Genomic DNA, 21,462 nt, shown 5'->3' on the forward strand with positions numbered 1-21,462 from the left:
GAATCGGTTGCATTTCAGCTAACTTCATTTTGCACGTCGTGCTGCCTACAGTGTAGTATCCATATACTCCAGTAGCGGCAAATAATTGAAATGGTGACGAGATTAGCCGAGGACGGCCGAGGGTTGTCGATGATCGTCGAAGATTGTCGAAATCGCCGGGCGTTCAATAAGCGCCCACGTGTTTCAACAGTGTCACTTCGATCAGGGAAGAAGCAACTGGAGGTTTTGACAGGATCGTTTTCCCTCGAATTAACACATTTTGATCCAGCAAACACACGAGGTAAGATTATAAATGTTTAACTATTATAAACTAATTAGTAAAAAACATTCTTAAATATTGCGTTCACAGTTTTATTCAAATCTCGTTCTTTATATTATTAAGAATTCTAATGAACAGTCGCGCGATAATTTCGCAATATTATTTTGGAGCATTAATTCGGTTGATAAAGAAAAGCTTTATTTCATTCACAATTTAATTATTGCATAAACAGTGACAGTTGTATATATTTAAAAAGAAGACATAACTCTGTCCATTCGATAGATTCGCTCGCCTACTTTTCTAAGCCATTTTAGAATCTATACACGATGGAGCTACAACTCGTTAATTTTTCAAACACGTATTAAGCAAACGCACCTGTTCGTTTTGCTATTTTAAGTTCACCGAAAGTCATGCGAGAGGAAACATTTGTGAATGTAGAAAGAAAAAGAAGGTAATTAATATCTAATTATAATTTTAATCAGAAAATAGTTCAAGGGGATCCGCGGAAATAGTATATTGAACTTTTTTCAAACAGCTTTTCAGAGTCTTTTATAGTTGAATACTTTATTAAGTCTGACATACATCACTTTGCTAAGTATGAAAGCTTCTTGTTTTTAGTAAACTTGCTTTTATCTAAACTTCCTATGTTTTTTATCAGTCAATAAAGATCAATACGAAATAAGTGTATTATATAATAAACGTGTGAAAATAATAAAAAAGAAAATCAGTACTATAGTAAATCGTAGTGTTGACAATATTTTAAATTTGATTATCTTGCAGAATTAGGCATCAGTGGCTATTATCTTTAAATATGGTAGGCAATTTTATCTATTGGTGACGCGAAAGGACTTTTTTCTCTGATAAACTTTACCAGGTTTCTCGGATATTTTTTATACACTCTTGGATGGCTCTGTTAACTGAGTTTTGTAATATCACGCATAGTTGTCTTTTGTGTGAAGCGTAAATTTGTAATTTTTCTCACACAACGTTTATTTCAGCACAGTTGTATGTACGGATGATGCGAGGCTGGCCTTATCATCGGGTGATCCCACGTCATATTTATATAAAAAAATGTGTACAGATCTTGACACATGTAGTGCACCTAATTTTAAAATCCGATTAAACTCGACAATGAATGAAATTTAATTAATTATCGAGTTTAAATGGAGTACTAAGCATATATATGTATATATAAAACTTCCTTAATAATATTCTAGAATCCCGCGTTATATTTACATAAATAAAGGAATGTACAGATCTTATGGTTCATTTAATTTTAAAGTTCAATTAAGCTCGACAATGAATGAATATATATAATTTTAATTTAAAGTGAATGAAATTTAATTATTAGTCAAGCTTAATTGGAGTACCGAGCATACATAGGAAGCATCATTGATGATATCCTAAAATTGATTTGGCTGACGTTTAATCACCAACAATAAACAAGAAAAAAGAATAAAGATTTAATTGAGGTACAAAGTCTGAGTAACTGGCAAAGATTAAGCATCGTGCTTGGGAGACCTTTGTATGCGTTGACAATGAAAAAAGATACATGATTAGATTATTTTATTTCTAAGATTACTGTTCTTCTCACGAGTATATCTTATCAATAAAATTGAGTTATCATCGATGTAACTGAAGTAACTAATTTCCAATGGCACAATACTCTCTCTCTAATTAAATTTACCAGTAATCTCATCTGTACATGCAGCTTATCAGTAAATTTCTTTGAAGACGTTTTTATACACATATCAGTAATTAAAAAAATTGACAAGTTAGAATTTTTGCATTACATTGTAGTTTATGTGTCTATTTTGGTGAAACATTTAAAACGTACAGATAAAATTAAAGGATAATCCAAACTGATTTATGCATTAGTTTGTAGCATAACTCATGCAATTACAAATTTGAACATTGTTACATGACAAGGCCTATACATTTAAATTCTCTTTTGTTTAGGAGTCGTATACAGCAAAAATGGCATTGCTATTTTCAAATTGAAAATTTAAACAACAAACAAATTGAACAATCTGAATAGCCAAACAAATGTTATTCTTCGTTTCTTCGTATACCGTTATTTGTTTAAATTCATCGGAGAACTATCTAAAGATGCATGGTCATAGAAGCGATTAAGTTCACCGCACTTTGATATAAGCTTGTTTTTCCAAGTAAACTTTATACGACATTATTCACGATGCAAGAGCGCGCTCGAAATAGTCGAAGGAAAATCAGCGTAACGGAAACGACTAAACTAAAAACATTTGTTAACGACTGCATTCGGTAATCCTGCAAGGTATTATTATAGATAATATACGAATCATTCAAACTAATATAAGCTAGCGGTATAGAACGGGACTCTGAGATTTCTTGCTACTTCCTACTGAACGTAATATAAAAAAAATTGTGAAAAAGTGTTACACGGGACTATCATTGATTGAATAAATATCTTTTAGGTTCGTTAATTCACCATTTGGGTACTATTATTGTTATTCTTTTTGATTACACTATATTCTAAAAGATTTTAAGGAACAAAAAAATTATAGTTTGAACACAAGTAACGTGATAAGTTTTTTTTTCTGCTTGTCAATGTTTTATTATTATGTAATAACTTCTTACAGTGTTTATTACTTCTTTTAAAACCAGAAAACATTTTTTGAAAATGTTACCAAAAAGAAACGCTTCGAATTAAATCATTTAAATAATGAAAATACAATCAGTGTTAAATCGTTTGTTTCAAAATTGGGTTACAAGTGTGTTGCGAGCTGGACACTCATTTACATTTTCGTGCTAATCTGTCGATGACATAATACTTTGGTTTATCCTTTCGAATAAACGGTACAAAGGTTCTTTAAGTATTATCAGATGAGTATAACTCGTCAGTTGAGAATATTTAAATGAAATGATTCATTGATACAAGCCTACCCCCGTTCCTACACATTTATTTTTTCCCCTTTTATCTCTCTTTTGATTTATAATATAATGTGTAAATAAATACATTCGCGTGTCGCATAAAATACAATTACTCTTATTCGCTATATATAGGCATCTTTATATACATATATATACAATATACAGCTCTGTTATACACATTCACGTGGAGTTACCTTGTGAGGTTTGATTACACTGACTACGATAGTAATTTGAAAGGAGCTGAGGTTTCAATAATAGTACACTTTGGCATGCAAGAATACCACGTGGTCATAGTATGAAGTTCTATATACACAATGAAAATAAAATAAAATATTTTCTCATTTTTATATTTTTTTATCTTATTTAGTGCAAACAAAGAAATTCATTGTAAAAGATAATAATTAATTTCTTTATTTTTATTAAATATAATTACAATAATTATTACAATATTTAAATTTTCATTTGCAAAATATAGCAATAATAAAATAAAATAAAATATTGATTTATTTGAATTATTTTTCTAAGCTAGACTGAAATTTTTTCAGGATGCTGGGCTTGTCATGTTGCACCTGTGGAGCCTGGCTCTTTGTGCCAATTTTTTTAATGATTTGCGCAGTAAGCGACGGTGTGAGATATCGAATGAAATTTGTCCTGTTCATCATTTTAAGCGCGATCTCTTCCTCTATCTTCATTCCACTTATGCTCTTTAAGATCAGGCACTGGTCGAATGCTCTGTAATTAAATCAAATCTGTGCTCGTTAAGATATTTTCAAACAAATTCATTAAACGTTCAAATTCTTTCAGATTACCAGCATGGTGCGTAAAAAATACTGGAAAAATTTTGGGAGTAAATTTTGTGATACGTGGACACGAAAATATTGTCGAGGATTCTGGTTGTGTTGTTTTAATTAATCATCAAAGCTCGATAGATCTCTGTGGTATGATATAAATATAATATTTATTATATAATACTTTTATTCTCAATTACTTATATATAGTATAAAAAATATTGAAAAATCAATCAACACAATGTTTCGTTTCATCTTTTCAGTATTGGGAGAATTATGGTCGGTCTTGAAACGAGGAACAGTAATAGCCAAAAAAGAGATTTTGTTCTTCGGTACTTTTGGACTAGCAGCTTGGTTATGGGGAACAATTTTTATTGACAGATCCAATGGTCCGGAAGCTCGAGGAAAAATGAACGTTACGAGCGAATCTATCAAGAAACTTAAAGTAATTTGCAAATTATTTTATTTAATCATTTATTTTACCAAATTTAGTTATTTCTATTATAGCAAGTTTATTAATAATGCGAATAATTTTTCAGGCCAAAGTTTTTCTTTTTCCTGAAGGTAAACGTCATTCAAACAAGTCTTTAATGCCATTTAAAAAAGGAGCTTTTCACGTGGCGATTGCTGCACAAACACCAATACAGCCTGTAGTAGTTTCGAGATATTATTTCTTGAATGATAAGAAAAAAACATTTGATTCCGGTAATGCTACTTCAATTTTGTCTTCTTTATTTAATTAACCAATTTAACATCTCTCACTGAAATCATTCTTAAATTGATACATAGGTACAAGCTACATCACGATTTTACCGCCGATTCCTACGGAAGGTTTGACCAAAGAAGACATTCCAAGTCTTATTGAGAAAGCGTATGAAATTATGAATAATAAATTCATCGAGACATCGCAAGAAGCATTAAACGCTCATATGAAAATGTTAACCTCACAGTAGAATAAGTTTTTGAGTATTTTCGAGTTTTGAAAATAACTGAAACTATAGTAGAAATTATCGGAGGGAAAATAAGTGCATTTATTGTGAAAGCGCGCAACGTTGCTAAATTTTTCTATTTATATTAGAGATTAATATATTATAGTATAAAGAAGCGTTTTTACTCAAGGATTTTTACAATTTTCGTATACTTGATAATATATAGATAAATTTTTCTATGCACAATATACATTAAAAAAAGCTATAGAATTCATTAACGTTTTAAAATTATTTCATTAATTTTCTGGATTTTTCTATATACTTGTCGCAAATTGTTCTTCCAATATTTTTAAGTTATTGCTTCAAATATTCTTATTTATTTTAAAAAAAAAGTTTAATCGTGCTTATATTTAGTATTCCATTCTGTAAATAATAACGCAAATACCTTACAGCTTACATTAAAAATAATAAATGATTTTTTTGTAAATTTCCATCATGAAAAGATATATTATTTTAGAAAATTATAAGAATGCAATTACTCCAAAAGTGTCATTGGCTATATCAAAGTGAGACTGTGACTGTTGATCAATGTAAAATAATACAAAAATTTAATATTTTATTATTTAGTGTGTAAGAAATTGTTATACAGTAAGCTACCACTGTAATAAATTATTTTCACATTTAATCTGTTTGTATTTTTATAAAAATTCTCGATAAAACGATCGATTTACTTATATATATATATATATATATATATATATATTTATTTATGGTTTAATTTCGATAGTTTTTGCCTTATTGAGATACTGCAGAGTATTGCGCATGATGATGCTTGAAAGTATCGTCCATTTCGGTATCGATTCCAAAGTATTCGATATATCCCTCCCGCGACCCGATCGAGACTAATCGAGAGTGCCTGAGAGTGTCGCCGAGTGTCGCCAGCGCCACTCGTCAGTCCCGGAACGTTCACCACGCGACGTATCTTCGATCTCTAACGATATTTATTGATCAGTCTTTTACGGGTAATAACGATTTAGGAAAAAGTAACTTTTCCGGACGATTTGAAAATCCTAGATAAATTTAAAAATCCTCCCGGACGTTCCCGTAAGGTTAATAAAAAAGGACAGTATCTGGGGAAAAGAAAACAGATGGCAAACTTAAGGTTAGCACAACCTCTCGTCCCCATAGAAGATACCAAAACTATCAAAAAGAAGATTAATCCAAAGAATGATTTTGATTTGGATGAGTTTCGGAGAGATATGGGATGGGAATTAGGACACAAAAGGAAAAAAAAGCCAGATTTCTATAATTTAACAGATATAAAACCACTAACTGAAGAATTTAGGAAAGAAACAGTGGATGCAATGCTTAAGAAGACTGTTATCACACCTGGATTTGAACAATTGGACACTATTCCACCTTATATGGAAAGTAAGAGGATGAAGAAGGCTAAAAATCATGCTGAAAAAGAAAAATCAAAGGGCAAGAAATGGTTCAATTTGCCAGCTCCTGAAATTACTGATGATGTTCGTCATGATTTGGAAGTCATTCAAATGAGATCTGTATTAGACCCTAAACACTTTTACAAAAAGAATGATATTAAAGCACTTCCAAAGTATTTCCAAATTGGTAAGGTTGTTAATAGTCCAGTGGACTATTATTCTGGACGTCTTACAAAGAAGGAGAGTAAGAAAACAATTGTTGATGAACTTATGGCAGATGCTGAATTTGCTAAATATAATAAACGAAAATACAAAGAAATTATCTCAGAGAAACGAAAAACACATTATAGAGCTCATAGACATGCCAAGAAATTAAAGGGAAGAAAGAAATAATTGAAACATTATAATCTTAGGATTACTTATAAAACTGTTTTTGTAACATATTTTTTATTCAAACTTTGTTTACTTGATTTAAAAATAAATAAAAAAATAACAACTTTGGGTTTATGTATAAAAAAGAACTTATTAGATTAAGTCATGCCTCCTGTAACTTCAATGGAGGTACCATTTATATATGAACTACTATCAGATGCTAAAAAATATACAACATCAGCTATTTCTTTTGGTTTACCCATTCTTCTTAATGGTACCCTTTTTACAAACATCTCTTTTACTTTGTCAGGTACAGTTTCAGTCATTGGAGTTTCTATAAATCCTGGTAAAATAGCATTAACACGAATGCCAAATCTAAAATAAAAAATTCCATATTCGATTAAGAAATATAATTAACAGTTCAAATAATCAACGTACTGTCCAAACTCCATGGATGCAGTCTTGGTAATAGCAACAACACCAGCTTTTGCTGCACTGTAATTACTTTGACCAATGTTTCCAGTCTTTCCTATTATTGATGATATATTAATTATGGAAGCTCCACTTGACACACCTGCAGTTATCATTTCCTGAGCAGTCTTTTGCATAACCAGGAAAGTGCCTTTTAAATTAACATTGATAACTTCATCAAATTGGTCCTCAGTGAGGCTCAAGACAAAATTATCCCGAGTAACTCCCGCAGAATTAACAACAATCGTAGGCGGTTGTACAAAATGATCGCGAATTATTTTTAACGTTTTATCAATATTTAATGAATTTGTTACCTCCATTTCCAATGCCAAATGACCATTTCCTGAATTCAACAAAGATACCATATAATAATTTATAATCAGCGAAATTAGACGGATATATATGGAGTCTTACCTCGTAAACTAGAAAGTGTTTCTTCAGCAGACGAAACATTTCTATCAGTTGCTATAACCTTAACTCCCCCAGTGGCTAATACCTTACAAATCTCCCTACCAATCCCACTCCCGGCTCCTATAAATTATCAAATAATTATTCCTCTGTATTTACAAAGATTTCTGCGATATACTGTGTGCTCAAATATTCAATATAATAAATTTTAAATACGGAAACAAACCTGTCACAAAAGCTAGTCTACCAGCAACAGTAGCCATGATCGAACAAAATTATACAGCAAAATGATAACAATTTTCTTTAAAGAACGACTTATCTTTGGAGCGACCTTGGACTTTAATCATTGAAGTGAAACGAATTATAACATAAATTAGACGGTATTGTGTTTCATTTTGAAAACAGTATGCGGGTCTCATGATAAAAAGCACATTATTTATATAGTTTTTAACATTAATATATGTTTCAGAACAATTTTCCGAAGTAAATGATGGATATGCGAGAGCAGTACCAATTAGGATCGACTTCCGTTGCCAAGGTGACGATATCATATGCTGCTGACGTAAAAACCCGTCTGCAGTGACGTCAGGAAATGCAACGTAAGTACTCGTGTTTACATAAAATTGAACTTGAAATGACGTCATAGCGAAAGCTTTCAACAAAAGCGTCTCACTATCGTTCTTTTCCTTTTATTTTATTCTTTTACATGTGTACCAAAAAAACATGAATCGATAGAGCTTTCACTTTACTGTTATATGGTTTTTTAGAGCAACAATTGGATGAGTTTGGCAGATATTTATGTCAAATGAAGATCAAAACTGATGTCACCTACAATATTTTTATAAGAATTGAATGAATATTCTATATTTTTAATAACTTTTGTTAAAGTAAGATACATTTGTTGCATCATAGTATTTGTTAAACTAATTTATTTGTTTGAAACTTTAAATTCGCCTCAGTCGACCCTTTATATAAAATCTACCTGAATCTCTTTGACATATAAAAACAAGAACATAAAATCTTGGGTTTTAGAAAAGGAGAAAGAATCGTAGGACCAAGAAACATGCTGCTTAAAAATAAAAATTGATTGAAATAACTTACATTCTGATCGAGCACCTTGACCGTTTCATCGCGCATCGGGTTGGCGCGTTTTCGTCATATTATTGGAGAAGACCGCGAAAATTTAATCTTAAAGATAATAGGGAATTCAAAATAATAAAAGGAATTTTACATAACAGTAAAAGAAGGTAAATTATTATGATAAAAATAAGGTGACGTTTAATGAAATTTTATAAGAAAAACTAGTTCATTTATGGGTTTCCAGGGTTCATTTCCAGTAAAAAAGGTGGAAATACAGGAAACGACCACATGAAGATTACTGGCAGCACCGGCGCTCTGGTTATCGGAAAGAACCGCTCGTGTCGTAAAAGTTTTCAGTTTTCTTTCAACGGAGCTGTTGGTTGGAGGTGGGCAGAGAAAGAATATCAAGGTGAAGCTCGTAACCCGTGCAACATTGGGCACTGTAGTCGATGTTCCTGAGAAATTATTGAGGAAGGCTGGGAGGACATATCGCGGTATGGTGTTTTCAGTCCAAGGTCACTGGTCAGGAATAAGAAGACGGTGGAGCTCGTTGGACACAGGCGGAAGGAAGTGGTGAGACTTGGCGTCGTGGCTGATCTCGGCCAGGACGTTCTAAGTTCTCCACTAGGTAGCCGGGTATAACCGGAAAAGAGGGTGTTTTGAAGAGCAGCTGGAGCGGCCCAGGATGCTGCCCAACGTAACAAGAAAATGGCCGTAATCGGCGAGAGGAATAACTACAGGATTCGCGCGTCCAGGGAGTTTTCCTGTGGTAGGGACGAGTGCGATTCCGGTGGTTTGCCACATTCACGTCGTCGCCGACACTATTCAAAAGCCACCAAAAACGCAATGTCCTCCTCCAGGGACAATGGTGATATCAGCGATCCGGACGACGCCTACTTGGACACGGATCCCGTCAGGTACGAGTTACGCAATATTCAGAGTGTCATTCACGTCACGAGGCAGAACATCGACGCCTTGAACAACCGTTTTGCTGGATTTCAACATCCACCAACGATATATCTGAATGAGTACCAGGAACTCACCAGCAAGCTCCATGATCTGGAGAATAAGGAGCAGAAGCTCATCGAACTCCTCAATGCCGGCCGAACGGCTTCTATCTCTGAAACTGACTCCAGAGATGCCTCTACTGGTACCAAAGGACCTAGGACTCCCGTTCGTTCCCTCTTAAGGGCTCATTTGCCTAATCAGCAACGAACTAGTGTTCAGGTTCGGGAAGGTCTTTCTCTCAGAGATGCTCTTGCCAAAGCAATGATGCTTCGTAATCTTACTACTGAGATGTGTGCTGTATACATCCTCAGAGCTGGCAATTCCAAACAAGCTACATCCTGGGATACAGATATTTCTTTATTGGACTGTGACGAGATTCTTGTCGAAATTTTGGAAAAGTTTCCAGTAATGACATCAATCTCACATAATTTTGTGCGCAAAACTTTCTTTTCATTGGCATTTTGTGAGTGTTGTAGGAAGTTACTTTTTCAAGGATTTTACTGCAGAACCTGTAATTACAGATTTCATCAAAGGTGCGCAGGTGATGTGCCTGCATTGTGCCATCAAGTCCGAATGCAAGATGCTTATTATAGAGCATTGCTAGCTCACAATCCAGAGACAACAGCAGGGATTTTACAACTACCCTCCAGTAATGGTAGCTTAAGCAGAAGCATGTCACCATCTCTGGCTCCATCCAGAAATCAAAGGCATCCAAGATCCCTCAACCAACAAGACCGTTCAAGTTCTGCACCTAATGTCTGTTTTAATATGGTGAAACTAGGTGGTGAGCTAACTAATTTTGATGAATACAGTAGATCGCAAAGCTTGAGTCGCCCAATTGGTAATACTCAAAGTCCTGTTTCACCAGGCAGCAGTCCAACCAAGCATAGCCAGTCCACCCAAGCCAGCCCAACCAGTACTTTAAGACCAAAACGGCCAAGAGCAAGATCAGCTGATGAATCCTCCAAGAATCTACTAGCACCTAGAGAATCCATTGAAGATTGGGAAATACCTGCAGATGAAATCCTTGTTGGACCACGAATTGGTTCAGGCTCTTTTGGAACTGTTTACAAAGCTCACTGGCATGGTCCTGTTGCTGTCAAAACTCTCAATGTTAAAATACCTACTACGGCTCAACTACAAGCCTTTAAAAATGAAGTTGCTGTTTTGAGAAAAACAAGACATGTAAATATTCTGCTATTTATGGGCTGTGTTAGTAAACCTCAGCTGGCAATAGTTACTCAATGGTGTGAAGGCTCTTCTCTCTATAAACATTTGCATGTATTTGAGACACCATTAGAGCTACTAAATCTGATAGAGATTGGTAGGCAAACTGCACAGGGAATGGATTACCTGCATGCTAAGAATATCATTCATAGAGATTTGAAAAGTAATAACATCTTTTTGCAAAATGATCTTACGGTGAAGATTGGAGACTTTGGACTGGCAACAGCAAAGACTAGGTGGTCAGGGTCACAACAGTTTCATCAGCCTAGTGGATCTATATTATGGATGGCACCAGAAGTCATTAGAATGCAAGAAGAAAATCCTTACAGCTTCCAATCAGATGTTTATGCTTTTGGGGTGGTTTTATTTGAGTTGTTTGCTGGTCAGCTGCCATATTCGAATATCAACAATAAGGACCAAATTCTCTTTATGGTTGGACGAGGCTACCTACATCCTGATCTGAACAAATTGCGTTCTGATACGCCAAAAGCGCTGAAAAGGCTGACAGAGGACTGCATAAAATTCTCCAGAGATGATAGACCAATATTCAGACAGATTCTGGCTAGTTTAGAGGGTCTTATCCGGGGTTTGCCAAAAATCACGAGATCGGCGTCCGAGCCAAATTTGAACAGGACACAACTTCAGTCAGATGACTTCCAGTACACATGTGATTCACCAAAAACTCCTGTAAACTTTCAATTTCATGGAGCATTTTACTTTTATCCTACTGGTGGAATCATATAGATCAATTACATCTTTTATGGATAAGTCTGATGCAGCTTAAATTTAAAAGGGATTCTCACCTTCAAAGGGATGAATTATAAGACTTAACTATGAACAGTCTTCTTTACAATTACACTTTTGATCGTATTAAATCTGTTAAGTAAAAACAGTGAGAAAAGGGAGAATCAGCGAAAAGTTTAATGAACTAAAATCTAATTGACGTGTCCGACACATTTAATAGCGAGACAACATGTACTAACTTTCATCTTTACATATTTGCTATCATATACGAGAGATGGATTTTCCTTCAATGAGTTTTACTCATTGCTCTGTATAAATGCATATTCGTATATATACATATGTATATAAGCGCGCACGCAATGAATATTGTATAACAGTCTGTTGATCTTCTGGGATCCTTAAAAAGGATGTAAAAATTAAGGTAATTAGCAGAGGGATAAAATGTTGAATTAAAACGATATTTAAAGTCGCGTGAGCCGCCGTTTTTCTGTGTATAATAATTTTTTTAAGGCCAAAGTGATTTTTGTACCTACTTCCTCTTTATGTTTTAAAAATTTAACTTCTTTTTCATCAATAGACTAAATTTTATTTTATTAATGTGACAACGGAAATTATGACAGATCGATTGAACTTAGAAATTGAACGAGAGAAAACTTAATTGTACATAGGATCATTTACTATTGATTGATTGGAGAGAAACTTTGAAAAGCAAGATGTAGATGTATAAGACCAGATTTTTCCCTGTTTCAAAATCAATTAGATCAGTAATTCTTGGTGAAACGAGAAATATCTGAGTCTTTTGACGAATCATTAATGAGGATATTACCGTTTCTTTACTAATAATCAAAATATAAATTAAAAATGTATAGCGCTTATAATGATAATTCTTTAATGTACAGACAGTTTTAAAGTAATAAAATCCTTTTGTTAGAATTTATTCTTACTTAATTAGAATTTCTCTCGTTTGGCTTCCATGAGAAAACAAACCATTGAATTGTTACCAGCCAAAAGCAAAACGACACAATCAAAGCTTATTTATCGATATGAAATTAATCTGGTGTGAGTTATGACTAAAAAAAAAAACGTTAGATAATAGTGACAGTGGAAGCATATGTACGAATCACGGTTGGGCCTAAGGTGGTAGATCAGTGGTCGTTATTAATTAATGACGAAAGAATGTCAGTATTGAATATTTGATTTAGAAGAATCAGAAGAAAATATAGCTTTGAAAGTAACTTTAAGAAGTCTGTCATAAAATATATTTTCATACACTTTGTGACTTTCGCCTCCTACGAATTTCAAGTGTTTCAGAAAGTCTCTGCAGTATCTTAAGCAATCAATGAAGTTAATTTCCAAGTATATTCTTTAACTATAACTATTGTGAGACACGAAGGATAGACGAAAAAATAGTTATGGATATGCCTGATGTACCATTGAATGGTGGGCTTCTCTTTACCTATTGTTTCACCCCTCATTTTGCTTTGTATAGTATCCATAGACATTCATCAGAATTTTCATTGTGTTATTTGTAGTCGAGAAGAGACGCGAGCTTGTTCGTTATATGTGATTTAATTAGCATTAAGAATTTCGAATGTAAATCTCATTTCAAATCTATTGTTTTGCTATTTGTTAGAAGAAATCTGAGAAAAGCAAAACTTGCGTATAGAACTAGCAAATGTCTCATAGAACCATTTATAACTTTTCATTAGCAGAATATTGTTTATCATGTGCTACAATTGTAAATCTGAACTGCCATATCAAACAAATATTCGTCGTAATTTAAAAAGGAGTGTGTAGTGTATCGAGTGGATTTTTAATATCCGCTTAGTTGATAAAGAAAAGCAAAATATTCAACTTAAAATATTGAAGTATCAGAGTTGAATTTCAATTAAAGCTGATGAGTCGATAAGAACATTTTCAAAAGCATAAATCACTTATGTTCTATACGTAAATGTGCAAGGCCTAAAAAAAAAGTTTTATGGATCGAGTAGTAGAATAAAATCGAGTGACCATGTACCTTAAAATCCTACAGCACGTTTTCCCTCTTAATTATTTATTTATTTATATATGTATTTTTTGTTTTAATAACTTGGGATAAAGAAGTGTCAAATTTTAAATGTCGTAACAGAAGTGAACGAAACAATGCGCGTATGAAGGATGATACACGTACAAAAAAGAGAGGGAGGGGATAATGAAATTTATCACGAGTATACCTATTAGACAGTAGAACAAAAATAATGCTTACTTTACTAATACCGCTTCCCGCGACAGGGAAACAGTAAAAACCATGAAACATGATAATTTTTAATAATGATATAGTAATTGAAGAATAGAAGGAGGGGGGGGGGGGGTACAATGAGAGGAACAGTGATTGCGCAAAACTTTAAATTATCTTCATAAAATTCCTCTCTCTATATATAATATATATATTTATTACATGTATGTATTATATATAGAATATATAATCCCCCCAATGGCATAGTTTTTTCAATCGTTTTCTTTTCAATCATGTTTCCTTGTAATATCACACAGATCCTGTAATTCTCCAATACATCTTATAATCAACATAAATCACTCGTTAATCAATACCCAAGAATGATTAATGTGTTATTTGTGCCGTCTCCTGTGATTGAAGAGAGAAAATAATTAATATAATCAATTAGATAGTTTAAACAATTTAGAGTTAGATTTTCACTACGTGAGAAGTTTCATAGTGCCAAGCACTGAAATTTTTTAATCTTCACAAATCTTGAACAACAAGATGTAATGTTCGTTTATTCTTCCTTCATTTTTAAAAAAAGTTATGAAAACAAACTTTTAATGTCTTATACATCACAGTATGCCCTCTATCCCCCAATCTTTCTGCGCACCGTTACGAAATTTGGAAAAATTATTTCCCTGATAAAAACAGAAAACATTCCTCTGTATATTACTTCGACTTATACCATTACTAAATATATGTATAAGATTTCAAATGTGATTGTAAGTGTTAAATACGAGCAGGAGGCTTTGTTGATCTGACTGGCAATTCTAAAAAAGGATGAAAAAGACAGTTAAAAAAATCATTGGGAGAGCAGATCTTAAGGACAAAATTTTATCGTAATATTGTATCTTAAGAGTTTTTCTTATAAACGTATATTGATAAGAGCTATTGATATAGCGAAGAGTTGTATATACATAAATATATATATATATACATATATATATATATATAGATTATATCGTTTGTTTTTAATTGACCTATGTTTAAATGATGTTGATATGATAAGAGTTTTGTTGTAACGAAAATTAAATCTGCTATCATTGGACTTTGAAAATTAGTGGGGAACATACTTAAATAAAGAATACAGTATAAACAATTCGTTAGCTCGGAGCTACAAGGTTGTATGCAATATTTATACTGTTACAACAACGTTATACACAATTTTTAGCTGCAAGACGACTAATTATAAAGATATATGTTTTCACTCGTGCTAGAACTAGAGAGAAACTCATGAAATTTGTTTTTATTTTGTTAATGTTTTGACCTTTATCCCCTGCGAAATTTCTGTCTTGTGATCCGAGTGCATTGTTGTAGCTGTTGGTGATATTTACCTAATCGCAACGACAGATCGAGCAATCAATCATTGTATCCAAAAAAAAAAAAAATAAATAAAAATTACTTTATCTCTCTTCGCGAAAAAATCCTTTGTTCTCATTGCACCTTTCAAGGTTCAGGCCTAAGAACGACAAAGAGAGCTTATTAATAAATACCTTCGTTGAAAGACACTTTTAATGGAATATTATTACAAACATTTTCTCAATACTTAATTAATATTAGCAAATTCAGCGAATCTACACGTTTGTAAACCATTGTTATTTTATGTTAATGCTTCGACACAAAATCAACAAAAAATGCGAGCACACGGATAAGGTAAAGTTTTTTCTTTATACTATAAAGTGCTGTCAATATTTAGCGTTCTCGTGTAAATTTTAGTCGGTCGATTTATATTCGCTTTTAACCTTGTTGAGCAACAAAAATAAATCGGTTCAGGGGTGTATTTGCTCACGCCCCGTATATGTACATATACAAGAAACAAGTATCCAATGTAAATGACGGCTCCCACAGCAATAATGAAAGTCGAGAATCCCTGTCGGAAGGTCGTGGCTTCACGGGACTCCGGTAATCCTACAGTAGAGCTTTCAACCCCTGACCTTGTTCCTCACCCTCCACACTATCGAGCTAAGAAAATTGTATATGGGAAATTAGATTTAGTTCCATTTACTATATATAACACACTCTTTCCAACTGAGATGCTGTAACAAACATTGAATCTCTCGCAAAACATATTCAGAAGACTACTGGCTTACTACACTCACTTTTCTAACCAGTGCAGAAAGTAAACAGTAAATATACGGCTTGATCAAGGATTAAGTATATTTATCTTAAACGGACAAGATTATTATTTAGCAGCTAATTTTTGAAAATCGTTGATCCTTGCGAAAAACCCAATATGTAGTATTGTTTTTGTTTTAATTTTATACTTTTAATTTATAAACAGTTATTTCTTATTCCTATTATGTAATTTTTAGACTTCTCTAACTTCTTACTGTAAATATTGCATATATATTAAATAAAAAATTCGGAATGTGTCGTGCCAATAAACCTTGCGGTTTCCATCGAAATAAATTGACCAATTGGTAATTTAGTGGTGGTGTGAGATTTTAACCGCTACGAAACGTGGTCTTGACAGTTTTAACAACACGCTTTATACTTGTGTGTGTATAGGGTAAAGTCAGGTCACTCATACAAAGAAATAGGGGGAGGGGATCATGTAAGGTGGTATGAAAGTGACGGCGTAGTAGAATATTCGAGTTGTGGTGTCATCGTGGGCTCGGAAAGCCAGTAAAATACATTTAAGCCTGTTAGGGAGGGGGCAGGCGGTTCGAGTGTCGGTTTACTACTATACTATTCATGTGTATATACACACATGCATGCTATTGAGTGTGTACTTTGTTCGATACACGGTACGCTAAAAATCGAATGTTTGGGTGCTATGCATCGTATTTAATATTGTAAGACAGCGAGAAACGTGCCAAAATATAGTAAAGTCGTTGTGTAGGCTCCAATGAGAAGCATACATGTGTTTCGTTGTGTGCGCGCGTCAGTTGAAAAGGAGCCTGCTGAAATATAGCTTAATTTGCTGGTATTGGAATCCAATGAAAGCGTATATGGCGCGCGCACACTTTTGTGTACAACGCACATGTAAATACATTTAATGTGTTGGTAATCGCATACATGAGTAGGCATCAGTGTATGCATCTACGGTCGGTACATGTTGGTCATGTGAACCTGTGTGAGAAAAGGAACGTGGTGAAATATAGTAAAATTTGCGTTTGTGTTAGTGTCCATCGGGAGAGCTGCAAAGACTCACGTATATCGCACACGAGCGAAAAGTGGTAAAATATGCGTATATTCGCGGTGGGTATGTGTTCGTAAAGTTTACGCGTGTATGAAAAGGAACGTGGTAAAATTTACTCGAGTATGGCAGCTCTGCGCATGCGCGGATCCAGCTGGCGCCTCGACCGGCCGAATAGTCGATGCTGGAGCTTCAAAGTGGAAGTGTCTTGTGTTTCTAGTGTGGTTGTTTCTCAAGTTTTTCTCGTTTTCCCTCACGATTTCACTTACCAATTAAAACACGAAAAGCGAACCTCGCTCTTTTATCAAGGTCTTCGCCAGTTTTCATGACGAGACAAAGCAATTCTCGGATGATCAACGGAAAGAACAAGGTTAGTAACCAGTAAAAACAAATTTTCGAACGTAGAATTGATATATTTTATTTTTACCTCCTACTTTTCGGTCTGTGGCCCTCGAATTTTTTACGAAAACACGACAAAAAATCTGCCCACTTCGTTGTTAACAGTTTTTGCGCGGGAAAAAACAATGGGTAGCTTTTGTAACCGTCGAGAGTCCTAAACAAGCGTTTTTAAGATTACCCAATTTCAAATGCCGTGATTAACCATTAGAAATGTTTTATTCTTGACGATAAATCATATTTTTAATTATTTATTTGGTACATCTATATTTTACTAAGAAATAAATGTTTCTTTAGATTTCAAATTTAAAAAAATATGGTATTGCGTAGTTTTTTCAAAATTGAGAATAAAGAAAAAAATGTGATTGTCGAGTATTTACGAAGCTCCAACTTTATTAAATTTAATAAGAAGATACATTAATCATTTTCCATTCTCTATTAACGATAAAACTAAAAGTTAAAATAGAAATGATCACTCGAATGAACTGAAATGTCCAGTAAAATCCATTGATTTGTTGTCCTTTGCTGTACCGTTGAACTGGTGCAATAAGCTGAAGTAAGACAAGAATACTTTTTCTCGATCTAACTTATCACACTAGTGCAGCAATGAAAACTAATCTGACCATTCAATTTAGTGCAGTCCTATTTGTACTCTCAGGCTCCTTAAACAATGAAAGGAAGAAAAACAAGGAGCATTTTTGGGATATTCGTTGAAGAAAATACTCCGGTGTATTTTTTGTTTACACTGTGCGTGTGTGTGTTTGTGTAGCAATAGCTAGTTTGTGAAAAAATTTGTCGCGATCAGAAATGGAAAACAATCGGCTTCAAAATTGTTATATCGCTCGTCACTATTGCAAATACGATTAATCGTGTCAACAAAGGGATACGCGTATCCAGCAGAACGCTAAAATAATAGCGAATTATCGGGGAATGCATGCCTCGTTTGTTTCCTCAGTAAGAGCAATATCGTTGTCCAAAGTAGCTTAAGCATCGATTCTCTCGTCCCTTTCTAATTCTTCGAATTCTCATATAAACAAAGCTCATTCGTTGAAATTTAATTCTCGACTCCAGAAACTCAGTTCTTTGAGCCTTGAGTTGATTTTATTTCGTTAGTTTTCTTGGAAAGTTTGCCAGTTGATCCATGATTGAAAAATATGGAATCTGTAAAGTTGACGCAGCTATTGAAAGAACGGATTTCAAAATTCTATTCCACTTGTGGTTCCATTGTGAAAACACAAGGACTAGAAAGATTGGTGAAAGGGTAAATCCTGTTATAGATGTAGTACAATAGTTATAGGTACGTCATACCAAGCGTGTTAAAAGCTCCATTAAGGTAACTTTAGAGATAAGCCGGAGCTGTTTTTACAATTAATCGCGCGTCAGTTTCGACAAAATTTAATTGTACTAATTAGTGCAGCTGTGGCTAAAAGCTGCAATTTTGTAACGTCAGAGCTACCACTATATGTACATACATTAATTGTAATATATGGGGTGTACGGTTAAGTTATGGCAAATCAATAAAAACTTATCTCAAATAGATCAATTTTTGTCTACTAATAGAACAAGGTTGTCAGGTTGTTCGACCAGTAAAAAGTCCATAATTAAAAAGATTTGCTATATATTAAAATAAGGACATGACAAAGGCAAGTACACGAATTTTACTCTTAAAATCATACATACCTCTTGTAAAGTTTATAATTTGACGTAAATTAATCAAACACCTTGTATATACATATACATATATATCCATACAATATTACGGTACGTACACAAAGTAGCACCAGCATATCGACGAGATAAGTACAGCGATAACGCGAAATATTTGATAAAGATTTGCAAGATCTTCTTCATCACTGGGAAAAAACTGAGGAAAGTACGGAAGAGTTTTTGTATAATCCAGTTTCGTAATTATCGGAAAGCAATCAAGTTCATTAAAGTTTCCGTTCGGTAAATTTGGAGCGGCCTTCGTCAGAATTTCGTCGGTTTTCATTGGATTGAATTTTAGGTTGGCAGGGGGTAGGGCTGTGAAAATCGATGGGACGCGGCGCGAGTTAAGGTAAAACAATGAGTGGGTCACATGATGGGGGATCAGGGTTTATCGGAACGGACCAACGTTGACTTTGCGGGAGCTTGAACATCAGCTGCGTGCGCGACCTGATTTAGGCACGAGGGAAACTGGAATCGTCGAAAGAGGCGCGATTTATAAGGTAAAACACCGGATGGTTCACACGATAGTCACACCAGGACTTATCAAGACGGACCAACGTTGATTTTGCGAGTGTTTGGCAGCTGCGTGCGCGACCTAATTTAGGCACGGCAGGAGACTCTCGAATCAGCAAAATAATCACGGTTGAATATAAAATATTTCACGAGAGTCACGCGATAATCAAGATTTATCAAGTCGAACCAACGTTGACTTTGCAAGAATTTGAATAGCAACTGCGAGTGGCAGCTGCGTGCACGACCTAATTTAATCACTGCACGAGACTCGAATCAGCAAAATAAACTTGTTTTCTTTTACAGAGCCAGATCGGATAATCGAGAGTGACAGGGAACGGCGGAGTCTCGACCGGCTGGACGGATTTGGCAGCAAATAAGGTTCGAATCTCGATCCGTCCGGTTTATCCGGCAATGATCCGAGGAAAGACCTGATCGCCATCTGTGGAGAAATCAGTCGAATCGGACTGAGAACTCGAGGAGAAGACGCTGCTACTCCTTCGAGCTGGTCATCATCCGAATCGATAAGGACTCCTCGACATCCTAGCACAGACCTCTTAGCAGATTTTGCGCGATGGAGCTTGTCTTTTTCGTGGAGAAAACCGAACTCCGTTGGTAAAGTAGGTCGCTGCAGCGGGCGTTCGCTCGATTTGCACTTCGAGGGCGTCTGCAGCTGCGGCCGAGCGAATGTGCTGCAAGAATCTACTCGAGAATGCACGCCTCGACCCTCTGGACATGGGGTAGGTGATACCTCGTGGCAGCTATGGGGTGGTGAAATTCAAGAGCGTCATGGATTGGCTGTTGTACAGGCTCAGGTAGCCAGAGACTTGCACCGGCCGTCCAAAAATCAGGAGCGTCCGATCTTATACGAGCCTCTTCATTGGATCGACCAAAATCAAACCAGAGGAGGGATTGGCTCCTCTCACCGAGAGACATTTGCAAGGGTCTTCCTGAAATCTGGCCTTGAGCGAGGACGATCTCGGGAGTCTCTTTATTGGACCGAGTAGAATCAGACCAGGAGGATCGGTTTCCTCAAACTATAGAAGAATCATCTTCTCCCACCTAGAGACGCTGTTCGTTGAGTCATCGTCAAAATCTACATAAATCTTACCCCTTTGTTCTATCCATAATTACCTGCGGGAGGATTTGGCTGCTAGACCTCCACGTCCGAGTAACGTGGAATCATTTTCAAGCTTGGAAAACCTTCTCTAGTCCGGAATACCGTCACCACCCACCTATCAACGCAGAGACGAGTTTGCTTTACGCTTTTACCCGTGAGACTGTTACACTCTCGCTGGATATCTTCTCTCTCACCCCCCCCCTCCCTCTCCCTATTCTACAAAGAAAAAAAAAACACCACTGTTCTCTCAGAAAAGACTGAACGTGATTCGTCCTCTTCCACCTAGAAAAGCTCCTGATGCAGGAGCTCTAGGCTTACCTATCGAGCAAAGAGTTTGCACTGGAGATATCATCTCAAATCGTGCAAAGACTGAAAAGTACCAGTAAAGGACTTATTACCTGATCTATCATTCTTTCACATATCCTTTTAGCGATTCTCTCGCCATCTGGACATTGCTACTATAACTTTGAAACGCATATCTGGCTGGGATCTCACCTGCTGTCGAATGACCGCAATTTTTATGGAACTTGTATAACCAGTTATACATATATCATACATATACACATATATGTATATTACATATATATATATATATATATATATATATAGCGAGAGAGGAAAATTTGTTGTGAATCTTATACAGTTATTGAATCGACTTGTATGTAAGTGTAAATAAAAATACGTTTTTATGA

The 21,462-nt window shown here is 34.9% G+C and overlaps 5 protein-coding genes across 10 annotated transcripts in view; 4 read left to right on the forward strand and 1 right to left on the reverse strand.

The window, feature by feature from the left end:
• Positions 1 to 180: 180 nt before the first annotated feature.
• Positions 181 to 5,565, forward strand: Agpat2 (1-Acylglycerol-3-phosphate O-acyltransferase 2). 2 transcript variants are annotated; one of them, XM_066732283.1, is made up of 6 exons: positions 181 to 280; positions 3,715 to 3,903; positions 3,974 to 4,107; positions 4,221 to 4,402; positions 4,497 to 4,662; positions 4,747 to 5,565. In XM_066732283.1, the coding sequence occupies exons 2-6, from the start codon at positions 3,716 to 3,718 to the stop codon at positions 4,908 to 4,910; spliced, it is 834 nt and encodes a 277-aa protein (XP_066588380.1). In that variant the 5' UTR covers positions 181 to 280; position 3,715; the 3' UTR covers positions 4,911 to 5,565. The 2 variants fall into 2 exon arrangements, with proteins under 2 accessions (XP_066588380.1, XP_066588381.1); XM_066732284.1 differs by lacking the exon at positions 181 to 280 and adding an exon at positions 2,351 to 2,552.
• A 264-nt stretch (positions 5,566 to 5,829) lies between these two features.
• Positions 5,830 to 6,824, forward strand: LOC136776612 (deoxynucleotidyltransferase terminal-interacting protein 2). Its single transcript, XM_066732286.1, has one exon. It carries the CDS (start codon positions 6,035 to 6,037, stop codon positions 6,719 to 6,721), a length of 687 nt encoding a protein of 228 aa, XP_066588383.1. The 5' UTR covers positions 5,830 to 6,034; the 3' UTR covers positions 6,722 to 6,824.
• LOC136776611 ((3R)-3-hydroxyacyl-CoA dehydrogenase) lies at positions 6,721 to 8,052 on the reverse strand. The gene is made up of 4 exons (XM_066732285.1): positions 7,806 to 8,052; positions 7,586 to 7,702; positions 7,139 to 7,514; positions 6,721 to 7,075 (listed from the first exon to the last, which is right to left on the reverse strand). The coding sequence occupies exons 1-4, from the start codon at positions 7,840 to 7,842 to the stop codon at positions 6,859 to 6,861; spliced, it is 747 nt and encodes a 248-aa protein (XP_066588382.1). The 5' UTR covers positions 7,843 to 8,052; the 3' UTR covers positions 6,721 to 6,858.
• Positions 8,053 to 8,120: 68 nt separating this feature from the next.
• Positions 8,121 to 16,183, forward strand: Raf (Raf oncogene). 4 transcript variants are annotated; one of them, XM_066732251.1, is made up of 3 exons: positions 8,775 to 8,826; positions 8,904 to 10,852; positions 11,096 to 16,183. In XM_066732251.1, the coding sequence occupies exons 2-3, from the start codon at positions 9,368 to 9,370 to the stop codon at positions 11,636 to 11,638; spliced, it is 2,028 nt and encodes a 675-aa protein (XP_066588348.1). In that variant the 5' UTR covers positions 8,775 to 8,826; positions 8,904 to 9,367; the 3' UTR covers positions 11,639 to 16,183. The 4 variants fall into 4 exon arrangements, with proteins under 4 accessions (XP_066588346.1, XP_066588348.1, XP_066588347.1 ...); XM_066732250.1 differs by having other exon boundaries at positions 8,777 to 8,826; positions 8,904 to 10,451; positions 10,536 to 16,182; XM_066732249.1 differs by lacking the exon at positions 8,775 to 8,826 and adding an exon at positions 8,121 to 8,178 and having other exon boundaries at positions 8,904 to 16,182.
• A 789-nt stretch (positions 16,184 to 16,972) lies between these two features.
• Positions 16,973 to 21,462, forward strand: part of LOC136776607 (uncharacterized) — a 36,813-nt gene continuing 32,323 nt past the window's right edge. For both annotated transcript variants that reach the window (XM_066732277.1, XM_066732276.1), the window contains exons 1-2: positions 16,973 to 17,407; positions 19,957 to 21,432. The gene's annotated coding sequence lies outside the window, so the exon portion shown is untranslated. The remainder of the gene's footprint in view (positions 17,408 to 19,956; positions 21,433 to 21,462) is intronic.

The sequence above is a fragment of the Prorops nasuta genome, unplaced genomic scaffold, assembly GCF_024137725.1.
Source record: "Prorops nasuta isolate Cenicafe-Biocafe unplaced genomic scaffold, Cenicafe_Pnas_1.2 PNAS00010, whole genome shotgun sequence".
NCBI lineage: Eukaryota > Metazoa > Arthropoda > Insecta > Hymenoptera > Bethylidae > Prorops > Prorops nasuta.

Coding starts and splice junctions, on each gene's coding strand:
- Agpat2 (XM_066732283.1), top strand. CDS start 3,716: ATGCTGGGCTTGTCATGTTGCACCTGTGGAGCCTGGCTCTTTGTGCCA. Junction 3,904..3,973: donor AGGCACTGGTCGAATGCTCT/GTAATTAAATCA, acceptor AAATTCTTTCAG/ATTACCAGCATGGTGCGTAA. Junction 4,663..4,746: donor GAAAAAAACATTTGATTCCG/GTAATGCTACTT, acceptor ATTGATACATAG/GTACAAGCTACATCACGATT.
- LOC136776612 (XM_066732286.1), top strand. CDS start 6,035: ATGGCAAACTTAAGGTTAGCACAACCTCTCGTCCCCATAGAAGATACC.
- LOC136776611 (XM_066732285.1), bottom strand. CDS start 7,842: ATGGCTACTGTTGCTGGTAGACTAGCTTTTGTGACAG. Junction 7,703..7,805: donor TAGACTAGCTTTTGTGACAG/GTTTGTTTCCGT, acceptor GATAATTTATAG/GAGCCGGGAGTGGGATTGGT. Junction 7,076..7,138: donor GCATCCATGGAGTTTGGACA/GTACGTTGATTA, acceptor TTTTTATTTTAG/ATTTGGCATTCGTGTTAATG.
- Raf (XM_066732249.1), top strand. CDS start 9,368: ATGGCCGTAATCGGCGAGAGGAATAACTACAGGATTCGCGCGTCCAGG.